Raw genomic sequence first — 13468 nt, 5'->3', positions numbered from 1 at the left:
GATGGCTCTAGGGGTGCACAACAGAAGGGCAGAATTGGCGGATGTGGTGGGAACCTCTCAAATTGAGAGACTTAGCACCACGAGGACAGGAAGAGCCATTCTGTTCAAAGTTTGAATAAAACCGGATAGGGGTCCCACGCAAAAGGTGGAGGTAGATAGGGAGGTCAGACAAAATCTGATGATTCCCCCCTGCCAAAAAACATGCACCCGTAATATAACAAACACAGGAGGCAAAAGCGAGCCGAGGCATTAGAAATTAGACTCGGAAAATTTTCAGAGCAAGAGGTGGTCTATGTAGACGCGGCGGGAGGTGGTGCTGGTTTTACGGTGGCAACGGTCGTCAGCGGCCGCGGCAATCCTGTGACAGCTGCCACTTTGCGCGGGCGGAGCATAGAAGTTGCCGAGGAAATTGCGATCGCGTTAGCTTGCGCTAGATCGGAAGCGAAGTTTGTCATAAGTGACAGCAAAACTGTCATACAAAATTTTAGCAACGGAACCACCTCGCCCTTAGCGGCCAGAATCCTAGGCCAGAGAAAGTTGGATAGTAAAATGCAAATAATTTGGACTCCGGCGCACGAAGCCGTCCCCGGCAACGAGGCGGCCCACGAGCTGGCTCGAGATCTCTACCGCCGAGCCGCTACAGGGCCCCTCGATGACCGAGGGAGCGGAGAGCGCATGCTAAAATATGGGGAGATCACGCAGCATTATAGATTGGAGCGTAGACTGGTACCCCCGCCAGACCCGAAATTAGACAACAGACAAGCAGTCGCGTGGAGGCGACTGCAAACTTACACGTATCCGCACCCGGTTATGGCGAACCACATGTTCCCCGAGGCCAGGAGCGGTAAATGCAATCTTTGTGGCGCGAGAGGGACCCTTGACCACATAATATGTGAATGCCCGTACTCTCCCGGGGGGACGCACAATATTGACAGTAGAGACACCTGGAAGAACCCGCTGCGCAGCTCGGACCCTGAGCTCCAGCTCCTTCTCGTCCAACTGGCTGAAGAGGCTGCTGGGACCAAAGATCTCCCAGCCTGCATCTGAGGCGGCGGCATCGCCCCCTGACCTGCGTGCCGGGAAGGGGGGGGGGGGGGGGTGTAGATCACCTTATCCGTTGGACAATAAAGTTTATTTATTTCGACCACTTGAGTTCGTTTTTCGCCTCCATCAGTTTCCGAGCGACCCCCACTGAGCCACCGCCGCGGGTCCAGGATTCGTTGCCGATGAGCCATATAAATTGTGGGTTCATTGCTGCGTGTAGAGGTGTATTATTTGGCCCAGCAGTATTCATAACAACGCCAAGTACTGATTGAGCGAGTTGATGCGCTCTCAGAAGTTGTTTCTGAGCCCTATAGCTTTAATATACCTTTAATCACGCCTTAATATCCCTTTAATCTCCCTTCTCTCTTCCTCCTTTTAGTCCCCTAATTCCTTTTCCCCAGTGCAGGGTAGCCAACCGGAACCCCTTTCTGGTTAACATCCCTGCCTTTCCCTCCTCCTCCTTATCTATCTATCTAATCACGCCTCCGCTTTCCCCTGCCCCGGAGTCAGCTCCTCGTACAAACGAGGGCGTAGCTCAGGTTTAAATCCTCGCTGCTCAAATTGTATAAGAAGCATAGAGTTTCCAAATATTATTCTATGGTGTGGAGTGATAGAACGCAATAAAAAAAAAAAGCTTTGCAAGCTGCCTGCTTCCTCGCGCCGTTTCTACGTCGCATATTTTAAGTAAGTAAAAAACGAAAGACACTTTTTACATGAAAAAAGTTTAGCTAAAGCAATAGAAGCTACATCTAACTAAAACATCAGATGGAAAAAACAGTTTTAGAGACTTCGATGCAATCCAGGCGGCAATATTTTATGACGGGCGACTTTCGGCTAGTACCGTCGGGCGGCGCTACCGCTCTTTCACTTGGAGCATGTCTCGTGGGTGCGTCACCGGTGCTCGGTTCACGCGGTTTACGTGAAGGATTATTTTAACGGTAGTTATTCCTTCCTTGGTGCCTCACAGCTTGCTTAACCATGGACAACGCCCAGCTCACCGAGATTCTGCGCGCCACAATTGATCCGAACCAGCGCGAGGCAGCGGAAAAGCAGCTCGAACAGGTGACTGCATGGCGAATAACGGCTCTCAATGGGCCATGCATGGCGCCATTGCTGTGATGAAGGGGGGGGGGTTGGGCCGAGGGTTTCTGAGCTTGAACATTTTCTCGCGCGGCAATCGGCCTTTGTGGACTGTTCCAGATAGAGCGTCTCGGCTATCGTTTCCGATGACACGCCATCGGCTGCCTCGAGGCCGTGGGCAGAGCGATCGTGAACTGTCGCGTCTGTGCCCGACTTGCCTCATTTCTATAGAAGTGGCTGCCCGTCGGTGCCGGCGTGGTGACCGGGCAGCGCTGACGAAATGTCTCGAGCGCCCATCGCCCAACCACGCGGCGTCAGCAGCGCTTAGGCCGAGCCCAAAGTAGGGCCCTCGCGGCGTGCACCCGCAGGCATGTCATCATCTGCCATCCCTGCTGGGGCTGACTCGTTCGGGAGGCATTCTGCGCGCAAAAAGCGTATTCTCCGTGCTGGCGTTGCCGTCTTTCGACGGGGCGCTGTCAGCGCGATTCGGAAGGTTGGCGCGCGGCCTACGATCCTTTTCACTCGCGCAGCCACAATGGCGTATTTTCGCCGGCCCTGCTGCCCGGGCTGCCAGCGGCGCGCTGACATGCCGTGCCTTTCGCGTGCTGCGCATGTCTTGGTCGAGCGGCCGGCAGGCGTTCTGACGGAGCCCTCGGTCGCCCTTCGGCATCTGCCCGGGGCCGCGTACCCGAATCGTGCTGACGGGGCGAACGCGCACGTGTCGAAGGGCGATCGGTCGCAGCACGTGGCGTGCGTTCCAACTCCGCCGATCGCAGTACTTGCCCCCCGCGGTAGCTGCTGAACCGTGCGGGAGAAGGGCGTGACAGCACCGGGCATCTTGCCTTCAGACACCAGCCTAGTGCCGCGCCTACGTTCGTAAGGCAGGTTACTTGACCAATGTGCCCGGCCTGTCATCGCGTCGTACAGGCGCTGCCGTTCTCGGCGCCGCAAGTAAATACTCACCGGAGGAGCCGCCTCTGAGCGTGGTAGACTGTTCTTGTTTGTAAAAGACTGCCAAAGTGCGACCACCTCCCCCTTCGTTCGTCTGAGGCTTCAATTAGCAGACTGCAGGAAAGCTTCCGATCTCTGTCTGGTTAATTTGGTTTTGAGCATTCACTCTTTTCACATTCAACACTCAGCATTAACGCATTCCAGGGCCAGCAAACATTAGCCACCCACTGCAGGGCCCATTTTTCATTCCTGGTTTCATTTTCGTGTTGTTCAACTGTGCCCCATGTACGTTAACTTCTAACACTTCTATATAAATTGCTTCTGATGAGCACCTTGCAGCTGGGGTTCTGTTCACACATATGTACAGTACTCACGGATTGAAATAGGACATTCGGAGCGCTAGCCTTGCAGTGCCACGCAGGCATGTGGTAAACCACAGGCCGGCGGATTGGCTACTGGAAGGAACAATTCTGCTTTGTAGATGTTCTCCCTCTCACGCCATACCACAATGCACCACCTTGGTTCCATGAGCGTCTACGGGCGGCGCTCCATGAAGCGACGGCCACGCGCTCCGAATGTCCTATTTCAATCCGTGAGTACTGTACATGCTTTGTCAATAAAAATTTGGAGCATGCTTTTGTTCATCTGTCACAGTTGTTTGCTGTTGCGTATCTGAATGCCAGTGATGCCTGCCTTTTAAGTGTCCTCCACTTCTGTGGATAATGTTTTACTAAATTAGGCAATCGAAGTGCAACTGCAAATTCAGCTCACTGTAGTGTCAGTCACAAAAATGCTCGTGTGGCATTATGTTCACCACACCCTATAGTTTTGCTTTTTTTGTGAGATTTTGTCTGCATCCAAAGTTCATTCATCAAGTACGTGTGCTTTGTATTACCAGCGTTTCAGTCATGGCACTCGGCCTTTTCAGCCATGCAGTGATAATTCGGCACAAGGCCGCATGGCATCTTAGTCTTGCCTTCGGTGGGCTAGGCATGTATGGAGTTAAATGTAACAGAGGCCCTGTCATTCATTAGACTCCTGAGTTGAATAATGTTCAATGTTATGGATTTGTACAATGCTCTGAGACTTGCTTCTTATCTTCATAGAAACAAAGGTCATGGCATTGCATTCATTTTGGGTAAAGGGGGTTGCGGGATACTTGTATCAATCAACGAGGCACTTATTTCAAACTTAAATGGGGACTGGAGATATACCACTTGTAATTATGCATGTGGAAACTAATGACAAGTTATAACACATGAGCAGCTAGCTATTAAATGTGCAGAAGGTGGTAACTGACATCAAAATGAGCAAGACCACCCGCTTTTAAAGGAAAGGTTTGCCGTGTTCAATGCTTGATTATGGCTTGATGAAGGCCCTGCAGAAGCTGGTCTCCTGGTGGTGTGACAGGGAGAGCCAAGTGGGAAAGTGCAGTTGTTGTGCAATGGGTTTTCTGTTGCTCGTAGTGCCTGTAATTTTGCTGGTGTATCATTGAAGAAATTCAAATGGAATCAACATTGCTGTGAAGAGGTAAAGCACTGCCTGCAGCCACTGGTGGCATTGTTTTGCTTATGCAGTAGTGGCAGTTACAGAGCTTGTGATATTTTTTGCAGTTGTGTGCAAAGGCAAGGCATGTAATGAGTGTAAAAACCTACCAAAGCCTGGCATGTGTCTGATGACGTGCAGGTGCTGTTGTGCGTTGAGCTGTTCACAATTTACATTGTGTTTGTCCAAGACAGGCAAGCTGTCCTTGGTAAAAGCCAGTTTGACAGAAATTGTTTTTCAGTTGCATACTTGTGATAGTGAGAGTACAAGTTTAACCAAATCATGTATCCAGAGCTTTCCTTGCTTTAGTGGGCTGCGATCTAAGGCATCCTGTATTATTTTGATGGAACAATTGCAGCAGTAAAATTAGCTTTTTAATGTACAATTATGCCAAACAAGCCTGGTGCAACACAATTTTCGGTCTTGTAATTTTGCCTGTTCAGCTTGTTGGTTAGGTAACAAGAAACACTAACAATGGACTACTTTTTGTCATGAAGAAATTCTTGAATGCAGGTGGAGCTTCATTGCAGACTTGAGTTGCACCTGACTTTATTGCAAAATGTGCACCTGTTGGCAGCACATGGGTATGCATTGTATGCAAAAGCTTAGAAATTGGCCTGTACCCGTGACATTTGAAAGTGACTGTAAAGGCTGGTGCATTAATATTGCCTCACAGGGCTCGGCACAGGCCACTGACATCATGGTATTAGTGGTAGAACACATTAGTAAGTTGATTAAATGGCAAGACTGCATGCTTTCAAGATGAATAAGGGTCCCTTTTGTGTGTACACTTTTGCAAGGTTGTTGGGTCATTTGTCACTTGGCCACTGCTAGGCTTTCCAAAAATTGTTAGTTTAGTAGAATACAACTCAAGAATGCCATGACATATTCCCCTCAATGTATGCCTTCCAGCCAGTGGCATCGACTGATTGCAATGGCGTCGTGGAATCTCCTTGCACCACGGGACGGCAAGTGTAAGCAGATTGGAGTAACCGAATTAGCTGCGGCGTCATGGCGATCGGTCGACACCATTGGCTGGACGGCTTTTGTTGAGGGGCATTTGCTGCGGTGTTCATGTGTTTAGTCTGGCTGCAGTGTCATGCAACTGCACTTAGCCAAATCCCAGCTCCCTCTGTGATTGAGTGTGCTGTGGTGTAAGGAGGCCTATCTTCCCAAATGCGTTTTCTCTTGCATTGGTTTTACTCTGCTGCAGTCTGGCAGTGCACTTCATGAGGTGTCACATTGCTTGCATGCTAAGGTGTTCCCATTTCTTGGTTCAAGGGAGGACAGGAAAGGAACAAGTGCCTACTTGTTGCTGCCCCTTCCCCACAGGGGTTTTGTGGGGCATTGGACGAACAGGCCGAGCAGCATTGTTTCCATGACCCTTCCGCAGGTGCACAAGATCATTGGCTTTGCACCGTCACTCCTGCAAGTGGTGATGACAGGCAGCTTGGACATGCCAGTCCGCCAGGCGGGTGCCATCTACCTCAAGAACTTTGTGCTCCAGTTCTGGCAAGAGAAGGAACCCCCACCGCAGTTGCAACTGCAGCCGCAGCCATTGCCCTTCCACGTGCATGAGCAGGACCGGGCCATGGTGCGCGACGCGCTCGTTGACGCCATGGTGCTTGCTCCCGAGCTGATCCGTGTGCAGCTGGCGTCCTGCCTGAGCTGCGTGCTCAAGCATGACTTCCCAGGCCGCTGGACGGGCGTGGTGGACAAGGTGTCCATCTTCCTTCAGTCACCAGAGAGCGCTGGCTGGGCCGGTGCCCTGCTCGCCCTCTACACGCTCGTCAAGAACTATGAGTGAGTGGCTGTCCATGACTGGTGGTCCACTTTCATGCCACATGTTGTGCACAGGTGTGTGGTGGATCGAGTATGAAAAGCTCAGCTGCTTTCATCGTAATCAAATTCTAACTTAAAAGTGCTAGGCAGTGCTTGAAGTGGTGCTGCTTTCACCACCATTGTGCTGAGAATTCTGCTGTTCTGGGCTTTGAAATGCGTTGTGAACAGAACACTAACAGGTGGCACAGGCGATGAAGCCTTGACAAAGTTCTGTCTTGTGGGACCACAGTGTTTTAGGAATAATAACTCTCATTTGAGAGGCAGTAGTAAGAACAAAAACGATATTAGACAATGCATCTCTTCTTTTTCTTTCTGGCATAGAATTTAGATTCTGTTACAAAAAGGAGATGACCCATTTGTTTCTTTAGCAGCTGTGAACAGTAGAAGGACTCACCTGCTGCTATGAACGGCGCAGGTACAAGAAGCCCGAGGAACGGGAGCCCCTGCACGAGGCAATGCAGCTGTTGCTGCCGCTATTGCAGCAGCGCCTAGCGCAGCTGCTGGCCGACCAGTCAGAGGCCTCTGTGCTGCTACAGAAGCAGATTCTCAAGATTTACTTTGCGCTCGTCCAGTACCACTTCCCTCTGGGGCTTATCTCGCGCCACGTCTGCACCCAGTGGATGGAGCTGCTGCGCGTCATTCTCGACCGACCCGTCCCCGACGTGAGTGGAGGCGTGCTTGCTTTGCTGCGGGTTCTACAGTGCGGCCTGACGGCTCTGTGAGCTGCCTCTTAAAATGAGCCAAGTTAGAGCCCAGAAGAAATGGCCATTTTGGTGTATCCTTTCCAAAATAATTTGGCTACTGCTTTGCAACTGCCCCACAGGGGGGCGTCTCCTAAATGCTGGCGTTGGTGAGTGGCAACACCACGGGCTCCCAATAGTCCGTAAGGACATCCCCGCAGGGGGATGATGGTGAACAGTGCATCACCACGAACCCGAGCACCCGGGCTTAGCCGTGCGTGGCATTGCCTTGTCCGGGGAAAAGGGGATCCTGGCTGTTGAGCTGAGGCTGAGCGTTTGGACCTTTAAAGGGGCTGCGAAACACTGCTTGAACGGATGCCGGTTGCACTTCAGATGGATTCTTTATGTCACACAGATGCTAACTCAAAAAGAATTATGAGAATCGATGCATAGGAACGGGAATTATTCAGTGAAGAAATTTCAAAATACAAGCAAACAAAATGCTGCCCTCAATTCGATTTTCGTGCAGCTTCCCATTTCCATTTCACTCTCCTCATGACAACACTTAATGCGACCAATCAATACAGCCTATCTGAGCACGTGGCGGAAGTTTGCACTCCATGGTTGCCTGTTCTCTGTAACTCGTTCATGCCAAAGCTGGCAGCGCCGTTTGCATGGTTACAACAACCATGTGAACGCCCAGCTGACCCAGCGATGCTTCATCGTCACGTCGATGGCGCAGAAGCGAAAACTGATCAGTGACGCTTCCTTACTTATGGATCCGAACTCGAGTGCGAGATACTGCGACGGTGTGACAGCCTGCGCAAGTTAGCATAGCGCGCACAGCTACTGCTTACCGCCTACCATCGCCTGTCGCTCCTAGCGCACTGGTTGGTCTCGGCGAGCAAGGAGCGCGCGCTGTTGACGGGAGCGTGGCGCCAGATCCGCCGCCCGGTGATCCTCCACAAGCTGACGATGCGCACTGTCTGCTAAATGTGAAACGAACGCATCCTTTCTGTAACCGAAACGAACGCTTATAGAGTGAGATGGCTCGATCGGATCGATTCCGCAAAGCCGCTCTCAGATACATAGAGAGTAGCCATAAGTGTTGAGTGCTAGGTCATAGGATGTTTAATAATAATAATAATAATATAATAATAATAGCCTTTATTTTCATCAACATGATGGGGGAGGTTGGGGAAAAAAAGCTGGACAGCTTGACTGGTTCCCGCCCCCCCCATATAAAATACACAATTGCTTCCACAAAGGCAGAGCTGAGCGGACAACTACATAGAGGCGCAAAGTCCTTCGATGCACAAAGTAGCCAGAGCCTCTGGTGGTGTATTTTTGTTTTACTTGCTTTACAGCGCTTTTATCTAAGGCAAACAAAGTTGGTTTTGTTAATTTAATATAAAACACAAAAACTTGACAAAACGTATCTCTAGTTATTAACACAATTTGCAGTATATTTACTGTGTCCAATCATCAAGCTCCCACTAAGTGATGTCATATCCGCTGCTAAAAACCGCCACTCTATGGTAACACTGTCAGCGCCACGAATTTGCTTTTGCGAGCTAATTAAATATTAAAAACCGCAGTATACGCGGTACGACCGATGCTAACAGCATCACTATAACTCATTCTATGCAACCAACAGGCAAAGCAATGCACTGAAAATGTGTTTCGGGGCCCCTTTAAGGCCCCTCGGCGGAGGCAACACACCACTTTCGCCCCAGCTTCCTGTAGACGGCACCTCCGGCCTGACCAGACCAGGGGAAATCGGCAGTTGCCTTTTCCTATCCTCCCCTCTATCTTTCACTTTCCTACCCCTTTCTCACAATTATCCTGTCTCCTACTCACTTGTTGGTTTTCCTTTTTTCGTGGCGGCGAGGGTTAACCTTGTGTGGCCAACTATCCAGAGTTGCGTCATATTTTGTTATAGTTGAGGTGTACAGCTGGCGTGGGCAGGGCTTGCTTGCAAGTTCCTGTCCTATCCCCTTTTTGGGCTGCATGGTGGGCGGCTGGTGTCATGGCCGAACAACATTTTTTTCCATGGCTGCCTGCTTACTTTCAAATGATCACCCTCTGAAAAGGGGCTGGACCGATGTAACCTCTCAGTTCTTTTAACAAAAAGAGAACATCTTTCACAAAATTCCACATCATTCATTGTGAACAGAAATAAAAACCAGCCAGACTCATATCTCCTTTCACAGTCTCAACCCCCTGCCCACCACCCCCCTGCCCGCTTGTTCCCCGCGGAACTCCAGCGCCTCTACTGAGGCGATGGATACAAGTCAGAGCTCGCCTCTGCCGCAACGGCGGCGGAGCTCTTTTCACCAAAAAAAATAAAAAAATCATAACAGGCCCTCAACAAGAAGGGACCTGAGGCTCTGAATACATCCCCCTAAAAATTTTTAATGGCGTTTCTTATCCACTGGAACTGCCGTGGAATTTTAAATAAGTATGGTGATGCAACAGATCTTTTACATTCTTTGTCTTCTGTAGCACTGTGGCTTCAGGAGACCAGTTTGGGACCTTTACACAAAAATATTTTTTAAAATGTACAAAGTCTTTCACTGTGACTATGAGCAGACAAATAGGCTCTCTGGAGGCGTTGCTGTTGTAGTTAAGAGCGGTGTTGCAGCTCGTGAAATCAAGCTCCAGACGAATTATGAAGCCATTGCAGTCACCATCATTAGCTTTAAAACAATTACCGTATGCACAGTTTATCGTCAACCACACCTGGCAGTAACACTCCATGACCTAGAAGCACTTTGTAATCAGACACGAGAGCAATATCTGGTAGTTGGGGATTTTAATGTGCACTCCCCGTTTTGGGGGAGTGAACAGACACTATTCTGTGCTATAATTGCCTACTCAATACAGGCAAACCCACATATTGCTCTCCAGCCTCAGAAAAAATGAGTTGCATACATTTGTCTTTTAACTCCCCATCTGTTTTTACCGATCTTAAGTGGGATGTTCTTGATAACCCGTACGGAAGCGACCACCTTCCTGTGGTGATTAACTTTTCATCACCACCATTAGTCATCCCTAGTAAACCACGCCGCTGGAAGCTACACCTAGTTGACTGGCAACTGTTTAGAGAAAAGGCCAGTCTGGAGAAATTATTTCCAAACAATCTTAACGTTGACGAACTCAATGAAATTTTAGGAGCTGCATTATTGATGCTGCGTGCCATGCTATTCCTCAATCGTCAGGAATAGTACGACAAAACAACAAGGCCTGGTACACACAAGAATGCCGAGAAGCAAAAAAGAAACAAAATAAAGCCTGGGGAGTTTTTCGAAGTTACCTAACTCATGAAAACCTCATATATTTTAAAAGGACGAGAGCAAAAGCATGGTACATCCGTTGTAATGCTGAAAAAACATCATGGAGAAACTACGTATCGTCCATAAATAGTTCTGTTACATCCAAACAAATGTGGGAACAAGTCCGCAAGCTTAACGGAAGCTTTTCTCTTTACACAATTACCTTCTTAACAGATGCACAAACAAGTATAAAGGAACAGGCAAACATCTTGGGTGTATGATATACCTCATCCATTTTCTCAGGCTTGAGAGGAAGGCTGAGGTCTACATTAGATTTGCTGGGCTCCTCGGAGTCCTTGTCCGGACAATGACTGTCGCTGAGGATGCCCAATTCTTGAAATAAATTATACCATTTGTTTGGTGCATGATAGCCGGAATTGCTTACGCGCCATAAAACCCAATATAATACAATCATTTTTCAAGTATAAATGTGCAGTGGAAAAACAGACTTCTAACAACTGGTTGCACAAAGGAACTGTAAATTGGTTTAATAACAATCCAAGAAATGAGCAAAGCTCTCTTGGCCGGAACAAAGACAGCACGTGGCCCTGATAGTATACATGATGAAATGCTGGCACGTCTTTCCCAACCGTCTGTGGAAGCACTTTTAAATTTTTTAACAAATATGGGTACTCGGAAAGCTACCGAAAGTCTGGAAGAAAGCAGTTGTACCATTCCTGAAACCTGGAAAGCAACCAACATCCCCGAGTAGTTACAGGCCAATAGCCCTTACCAGCTGCCTTGCGAAATCGTTCGAAAGTGTGCTCAATTTAAGACTAACTTTTCTGCTTGAATCTCGCCAACTTATTGACATCCATCAGCGCCGTTTTAAAATTGCATGCTCAACAACAGACCATTTAGCTCGCCTGGAAAATACTGTCCGAGAAGCTTTTGTACACAAACAGCACTGTCTTGCCGTCTTTTTTGACCTCGAGAAAGCATACGACACCACCTGGAGGTTCGGCATCCTTTGTGACCTAGCAGAGCTTGGCATCCGTGGCAAGATGTTGAACTGCCTGAAGGACTTCCTTTCCGACTGTTCTTTTCAAGTACGCCTAGGATCAACCCTATCTGGGAGCTTCCTCAGGGTTCCTCAGGGGTGTATTTTAAGCACAACATTGTTTGTTATAAAAGTGAATTCTGTAGCCAAAGTATCCCGAAGTTCATTATGTATTCAGTCTACGTTGACTGTCTGAAAATAGCCTGCACATCCTCAAACCTGGTAAAATGCGAGAGAAATACAGTTGACAATGAATAAACTAGTGATATGGGCAAATGAGAACGGTTTCCAGTTTTCCACACAGAAAACAGTGGCCATTCTTTTCTCGCTCAAACGAGGCCTACAAGCCGACCCATTCATACACCTGAACAAAACACAGCTACCCATAAAAAATGAACACAAATTCCTAGGTGTAACCGTTGACGAAAAACTCACTTTCCTGCCTCATATAAATGCACTGAAAAAGAAAGCCTCCCGATCCCTTAACATACTCAAGTACTGTCATGAAAACATTGGGGTGCCGACAGGACATGTCTTTTAAAAATTTACCGCTCTGCAGTATGCTCTACCCTTGATTATGGATGTATAGTGTATGGGTCAGGAAGACCACTACACCTTAAACGATTGGATCCAGTAGATAACTTAGGTTTGCGTCTTTCCACTGGTGCATACAGGACATCACCCATAAAAAGTCTATGTAGAAACCAACGAACCATCACTTACAGGCCGAAGAACCATGCTCACATGCTCATACATTTTAAAAATTCGTTCGCTTCCCAAACACCTATGTTACCCCATAGTCACAAAGTGCCCATCAAGATCACTGTTTAACTACAAACCACAAGCTATTAGGGCACTCCTCCTGCATTTCGAAGAGATGTGTGAAAACCTCGGCGTACTGGACACATTACCTGCCATTGCTCGAACACGAGATCCACTGCCTCCATGGCACAATTTTCCGACAATCTGTGATTTCACTCTTACGCAGTTCTGTAAAAAACAAGATCCACAACATATAGTACAGGAATTCTTTGCACTCGAAGAAAAATGCAGTAGTTTTACGGATTTTTACACTGACGGTTCAAAAACGAATGTTTACGTAGGAAGCGCAGTGTAGCGAGGGAATTCGGAGAAAACAGTACGACTTCCACAGTGCGCATCCATCTTCACCGCAGAATGTTACGCAGTATGTGTAGCCATAGAAAAAATACTAAGTGAGAACCTGAAAAACACTATTATTCACACAGACTCCTTAAGTGTACTTACAGCCCTCCACTCTAGAAACGCAATCACTGCTTTACTTGGTGACATCATACACCACATAGTATCAGCCACAGCTCGAGGACAAAACATTAAACTGCTGGGTCCTGAGTCACGTCGGAATAAAAGGCAATGAGAGAGCAGATTTCTGTGCTGCTTAAGCTCGTGGCTAGGAAATAAAACAAGTAAATATGCCCTTTAATGACAACATGAAATTAGTTCTACAGAAATTTAAAAAAAGGCAGTCGGCTTGGAACAATGAAGTGAATAATAAACTACACATAGTAAGGCCGCTTTTAGGTGAATTTATTTCAGGTGTGCACCAGGAACGTTTTAAGGAAGTGATTTTATGCCGTCTCTGAATAGGCCACACGCACCTCATGCACAGCTTCCTGCTGACAAAACAAGACAAACCTGTTTGCAAAGAATGTGGAGATGAACTTACGGTCAACCACATTTTATTCTCATGTGTGAAACTAGAAAAAGTAAGAAAAAAGTACTTCACTCAATTTTATCGTGAATGCATTCCTTTCCACCCAACATTGCTCTTAGATGATAATGACATTGTTAACATGCCTTCTGTTTTTAGCTTTTTAAAAGGATCAGGCGTACTTGAAAAAACTTATTTTTGAACCACCTCAGCCACTCTCTCATTCCTGAGAAGTAGGCTGAGGCTTTTTATTCGATTGGTTGGGAGCCTCAGGATCCTTGCCCAGCCAAGGATATCCGCT

General features: G+C 48.0%; 1 protein-coding gene across 1 annotated transcript in view; it reads left to right on the top strand.

The window, feature by feature from the left end:
• Nucleotides 1–1907: 1907 nt before the first annotated feature.
• The window catches only part of msk (importin-7 msk), a 62023-nt gene continuing 50462 nt past the window's right edge, over nt 1908–13468 (top strand). Inside the window, exons 1-3 of the mRNA XM_077660972.1 lie at nt 1908–2106; nt 6014–6423; nt 6878–7124. Of these exons, the coding sequence (XP_077517098.1) occupies nt 2023–2106; nt 6014–6423; nt 6878–7124 (741 nt within the window). The 5' untranslated portion in view covers nt 1908–2022. The remainder of the gene's footprint in view (nt 2107–6013; nt 6424–6877; nt 7125–13468) is intronic.

The sequence above is a fragment of the Amblyomma americanum genome, chromosome 4, assembly GCF_052857255.1.
Source record: "Amblyomma americanum isolate KBUSLIRL-KWMA chromosome 4, ASM5285725v1, whole genome shotgun sequence".
In the NCBI taxonomy this organism is placed as follows: Eukaryota; Metazoa; Arthropoda; class Arachnida; order Ixodida; family Ixodidae; genus Amblyomma; species Amblyomma americanum.
This window is presented reverse-complemented; position numbering and strand designations above follow the sequence as displayed.